The sequence below is a fragment of the Carlito syrichta genome, unplaced genomic scaffold (assembly GCF_000164805.1).
Source record: "Carlito syrichta isolate Samal-C Ts95f unplaced genomic scaffold, Tarsius_syrichta-2.0.1 Scaffold103336, whole genome shotgun sequence".
Classification (NCBI taxonomy): domain Eukaryota; kingdom Metazoa; phylum Chordata; class Mammalia; order Primates; family Tarsiidae; genus Carlito; species Carlito syrichta.
Window position 1 is genome coordinate 178,549 of NW_007047432.1, and position 6,000 is coordinate 184,548.

The 6,000-nt window shown below is 54.7% G+C and overlaps 1 protein-coding gene across 2 annotated transcripts in view; it reads left to right on the forward strand.

Moving 5' to 3' along the window:
• The window catches only part of TOX2 (TOX high mobility group box family member 2), a 113,774-nt gene extending 109,667 nt beyond the window's left edge, over positions 1-4,107 (forward strand). Inside the window, exons 7-8 of one of the 2 annotated variants that reach the window (XM_021715930.1) lie at positions 621-748; positions 3,158-4,107. In XM_021715930.1, the coding sequence (XP_021571605.1) occupies positions 621-748; positions 3,158-3,194 (165 nt within the window). In that variant the 3' untranslated portion in view covers positions 3,195-4,107. The remainder of the gene's footprint in view (positions 1-620; positions 749-3,157) is intronic. The other variant, XM_021715934.1, reaches the window with a different exon arrangement.
• The last annotated feature ends 1,893 nt before the right edge of the window (positions 4,108-6,000 follow it).

Genomic DNA, 6,000 nt, shown 5'->3' on the forward strand with positions numbered 1-6,000 from the left:
TGCCACTCACCAGTGATGAAACCTCAGCCTTGGCGCCTGACCTCTCTAAGCTCAGTTCCCACATCTGTGACCACCTATGACGTGGGTCTAGTTGACCTTGCCTGAGATGTATTGGCTGCCGCGAGCAGCTGACGAGTTGCCAGGCGGATTCTTAGGCTATTGCAAGCCCTCCGTCTTGCCTCCCTGTCCACTGTAGCTCCCTGGCCCAAGGGGCTGAGGCCACGGCGCCTTCTGCTAGAGCAGCTCTCCTCAAAGCTTTCGAGGCCTGACCCCTACTGATTATTCCACAGAGATTATTGCAAGGTTCACTTACAAGGTCGTTCAGCCCAGTCACTCCATTTTGAAGATTGGGAAACTAAGGGCCAGAAAGGGAAAGGCCTAGATAACAAAGTTCTTCACCTTCCGATTCAGCTAAGACAAGTTGGATATTTTGAAAGCTTCTCTGCTGGGAAAAGGAAGAGTATGTGGCCAGAGAAGGGAGTCTATGTGACCCAGAGAAAGTGTCTCTTCTGTGTGGACACCCTTGGGCACATGGAGTCCCCTGCCCCCTCCCGGGACTGCCAGAGACCATCCACCCCTCCGTCTGTCCCTGGCTCACGTCTCTTCCTCTCCCTCCTTAGGACTTCCCGCATATCTCCGAGTTCCCCAGCAGCTCGGGGTCCCGCTCACCTGGCTCATCCAACCCCACGAGCAGCGGAGACTGGGACAGCAGCTATCCCAGCGGGGAGTGTGGCATCAACACTTGCAGGTCAGCCTCACCTGTCCTATCGTTGGTCCTGCCTCTATCCTGGTCACGCAGGGAGAGTGGGGTGGGGAGAGCCAGGGGACAAGAGAACAGCCAGGGGAATGTGAACCGGAGCAAGGCCCTGCAGTCTCTGTCAGCCGGGCTCAGGGAATGCTTAGAGTCAGGAGATGACACACAGCAGAGCCAGGCCCAGGACTCTGCTGGCCTGATGCTGAGGCCCACTTTGGAAGCTGAAGCTGATCTTTAGTTTTGCTTTTCTCCTTCATCCGGTTTTTTTCACAAGTAAGTCCATGTGACATTGACAGATGGGTCCTATGTCTCAGGCCAGGTTCCCTAGAAGCAGAGCCTGAGATGGCAGGGGCTTGGGTGCCTTTGATGACATGTTGAGGGAGGGTTTGTAGGAGAAGAGGACAAGAAGGACAGGATGGGTGGAGGAAAGAGCAAATGAGGGTGTGGCCTCAGCTGGAGACTGGCTTCTTCCTGATCCCATGGAGCATGAACGGTACTGCAGAGTGGGTCCTGCCAGAGGTCAGGGAATGACTTTTTTTTTTGACTTGGAGTCTCACTCTGTTGCCCAGGCTGAAGTGCAGTGGCACGCTCATGGCTACCGCAGCCTTGACTTGCTGGGTTTGGGTGATTCTTCTGGCTCAGCCTTCCAAGTAGCTGGAACCACAGGCACATGCCACAACACCTGACTACGTTTTTCATTTATTGTAGAGACAAGGTCTTGCCAAGTTGCCCGGGCTGGTGTCAAACCCCTGGGCTCAGGTAATTCTCTCGCTTCTGGCTCCCAAAGTGCTGGGATCATGGGGAGCCACTGCACCCCGACTGGAACTGGCTTTTTGAACCCCTGCATCCATTGGTCATTGGCTGTGGGCAGCCCCTAGGGGAGGGCTGTGCCTGGGGGAGGGTAGCCACCTGGACAGGGCAGCTCCCCTCAGCCATGGGCAGTTCTCTGGATAAGAGGGCAGCTGAAAACATAGGACAGGAGACCTGGGCGAGACACCCTCAGAGAAGGGACCACCTGTCTCGCCCAAGGAATCACACCTCCCGCCCCCCACAACCTAGTCCCCTCTGGACACCCAGACTCTGGCATCACAGCCTTCTCTCTGGTCCTCCTGCCTTGGGCCTCTGCTCCCATCCTGCACTTTCAGCCTCTCAAATTCATGCTCGCTGCCCTCCTCCAGAAAGTCTTCCTGGATCTATACCACACCAACTCCAAGGAAGAGGGAACTCTCCTTTCAGCCAGCAGGAGAGGAAAACTAGAGTGGAGGGGACACACTCGGCCCTTAACCCACCCACAGGTTCCCGTTCCCCGGCAAAAGCCGCACCTGCGGAATGCAGCGCCGAGCAGCTGTCCCTGCAACAGCTTCACGTCCAGGGAGGCACAGCACTCATGTTTGGTGACCGCCTCCCCCAACCCTAGATCAGCCTCCCAGCATGGGCTCCTCCCTCTGCCGAGCTCACCAACACCCTTGGGCACATGCCCCATGTCTGACATACCTGGGGAGAGACTCCACATGTGTGGGTAGACTCCGCTCAGCAGGAATTCCCTTCCCTGCACCCTAAGCCGGGGCAGACCCTCTGACCACAGCTCTTTCCTCTCACTGTAGTTTTCTTTTTCAAAAGTCAAAGTACTGGAGAAAGAGGAGGCGCGTAGTGGACATCACAGAATGTCCATGCTGCCTGAGGCCGTCCTTTGGCACCCAGTGTAGAGACCAGACCACAGCAGTGCCCTCTTTTAAAAACAAAAAAGTGACCAGTCACACAGTGGCGCGCGTAGTGGACATCACAGAATGTCCATGCTGCCTGAGGCCGTCCTTTGGCACCCAGTGTAGAGACCAGACCACAGCAGCGCCCTCTTTTAAAAACAAAAAAGTGACCAGTCACACAGTGGCACATGTTTGCAGTCCCAGCTATTCAAGAGACTTAGGTGGGAGAATTGCTTGAACCCAGGAGTTCAAGACCTGCCTGGGCAACATAGCGAGATCCCATCTCTCTCTCTCTCTCTCCCTCTCTCTCTCTCTCTCTCTCTCTCTCTCTCTCTCTCTCTCTCTCTCTCTAAGTGCCTATCCTTCCTTAATTCAGTTTCAAATACACAAATAAAAACCCTGTAATTAAAAACCAACATAAGAGTAATGGTCATACTGGCATGGGCTTTGATAAAGGACAGACACACTGCTGTCCTTTCCCTAGAGCTGAGGAGAGGGCAGTCCCCTGCTGGTATTCCTGAAGGGTCTTGGGTCTGCTTGGTGGACAATCTGGGAGGCCCACCATGTGTTCCCTGTTTGCCCCGGAGGGGCAGCCAAACCCAGGGTGGGGGTAGAGGGTCAGAGTGCAGGGGTCCCGGTGCTCCCCGGGCTGGGTGGGGGGACTCCCAGCAGCTCTGACAGCCCCTCCTCTCTCCCACAGCCTGCTCCCCAGAGATAAATCGCTCTACCTCACCTAAGCCTGCCTCGCCTCCCCTCCCCTCCCTGAGGCTCGCTGGAAGGGCTGACAGCAGAAAAGAGGCCTTGGCCGGAGGCAGGGTGGCTGATCTCAGAGAGCAGTGACACACCCATGTCCTGGGGCTGAGTCTCTTCCTCGACCTCCCACCAGACTCTGCAGGGGCAGCCCACCGCCCGCCGCCAGCCCAAAGAACCTGCAGGAACCTTCTGCCCGCTGACTTGCTTGCTCCAGGGTGACTGGACCCTGCTCCTTGCCCTGCGCACAGTTCCCTGTGTCTGGACGTCTGGCCCCAGCCCCAGCTCCCGTGGGCTGCCCCGGTGGGGTAGCTTACCAACAGACACCCACCCCAGATGCATGGGCCAGGGCGCCGGCCCCGCCGTAGACGTGCACATCGGTTTTCCAGTGTGAACAAAAGCGTATGACCTATGAACTGTTGGCTCCGTGTAAGTAGTTGACTAAGTGTTCTAGAACTGTGCTGAAGACATCTGTAAGATTATTTTGTGGGGGACAAAAGTAGTTTCCTTTAAGGTAAAAAGGATTTTATATGACCCTTAGCACATGTTTTTTTAAGTTTTCTCTTAAGGGAGACATGCACAAAAGCAGCTGCCAAACCATTTCATTGCGCGCACAGCCACAGCCGGACAGTGTGTGGCCACCTCGGAGGACTGCTCTTTTCATTAAACCGTCTATCCATCTATTTAAGATTGCCCATGGCATCATCTGTCTATTGACGAAGAAGCCTTGAGAACAAAGCTGCAGCTTACCCTAACATGTGCGTGGTCTCGGGGTTTGGTTTGGGTTTTGGTTCTTGACGTTGTTTGCGGCTGTTTCCTGGCCCCGGCAAGTGTCTGTCTCAGTGCCCAGTGCTTCTCTCCGATCTCTTTATAATAAAACTGCTGAAAAGTTGAAAACAAGGCTGTGTCTTCTTGGACTTGGCAAGCTAGGGTCGGGCCCCCTGAACTGGCACTTGGTAGTGGCACAGCCAGGACACAGCCTCTCACAGGAGACAGGCTCGGGTGAAAGTCCTGCCTGCCACTTAGCAGTCCGTGTGGGTCTATGTGTGGGTGACGGGGCCACTCTGACCTCAGGCTTGCTGTCTAAAGGATTCGTAGTAGTGCAGACCCAAGGGTTTCTTGTGATGGTAAAAAAGAGAGTGCCCCCACATGGGAGGGTACATTAGCAGTGATGACATGAGCCCTGATCACTGTCCCCTTGGAGGTGAGGCTTCCCAGGGGGGTGGAGGTGAGGGAGCCCAGGGAAGGGACTAGGGACTTCTTCAAACCAGAGTGTAGGAAGCATCCCAGACAGAGGACTCTTTAAACCAGTTTTCCCAGCAGATGTTAGCTGGTAGTACTTGGGAAAAAATAGTAATAATAATAATAATGTGCCGACTTTACATCTGGAAAAAGAACACTTGCTTGGTGGAAAGCAGTTGGTGTGGGCGGGAGCACGGCTGTCACAGCCTGTGAGGTGGGAGCAGGTGTCTGCTCCCAACCAGGCCCGGGACCTAGAGAGAGGGGCCCCCAATCTGTGGGGCCCTCTGGGCCACTCATTCCCCAACCATGGCGACCCCGTTCTTCGAGATGACAGCCTGGAGGGGCGTGCAGTTTCTCCATGAGTAGTTTCCTCCCTGGAGGGCATTTTGTAATCCACTTCAGAAAAATAAAAAAGAAAACCCCAAACAAACAAAAACAACCTGTCACACGTCAGGAGCAGCAGCACAATGTGGAGTGTCAATATTTCATGTGAATACTATTTCCTTTCCTGTGTGGACTTGTCAGGAACACAGTGATGACTGAGACAGTTTAATATTCGACTCCGGCTTTCACATTTAAGAAAACAGCATCCTTGGGATCCCCGCAGACAGCCCTCAACGACAAGAGTTTGGGGCCATCCAACAACCTCTGGGGCTGCCAGGAGCCCACGAGTCATCTGGAAGTGTCCACCCGCTGAGGCTGGCCTCTTGGCCACGTGGGACACTCAGAGGCCCCCAGCAGGGTCCAAGTACCTTGTCTTCAGAAGCAGGGACTGTCATGTGGGTGTGTTCTGAGGCCCCAGAGAGTGGGAACAGAGCCAGTGGGTCCATGGACCCAGCCAAAAGCCTGATTTCAAGGCCTTGGAGTGGACACTGACTGTTTTAGTTTGTTTGGGCTGCCATAACAATGCCCCGACAGAGGGGTGTTGCTCACGGTTCTGGAGGCTGAGAAGTCTGAGATCAGATGCCAGCAGATTCGCTGTCTGGTGAGGGCCAGCCTCCTGGTTCATGGACATCCATCTTCTCGCCGTGTCCTCATGAGGCGGGTTGAGGCGCTCTTCAGAGTCTCTTTCATAAGGGCCTTCATCCCAATCACGAGTGTGGAGCCTTTCAAAGGCCCCACCTCCAAGTACCATCCCTTTGGGGTTTAGGATTTCAACATAGGAATTTTGGAGGACACAAGCATTCAGTCTACAGACCGACTGCAACCCATGTTGCTGATGTCACACCCGGGTCTCCTCTATAGTCAGCTCCTGGCTGCTCACAGCTCACAGCTGGCCTCCCTCCCAGTCATGCTGTTGATTGGGAGGTTGTGCCTCATCCTCCAGAGCTGCCCACAGCCAATGCCAAATCCTGGAGACACAGCTCTGTGGTCCCTTTGTGCTCTGAGTGCCTTGGGATCAGGCTGAAATGACTCTGGCAGCCACAGCACCCTCACTTGATCCCTGCCTGACTCCGAGGGCACCCACTTAGTCTCCCCTCTGAGGGCGTTCATTCCATAATCACTGAAACCTGAATCTGCATCTCAGGCTCTGTATGTTTCTTTTTTTTT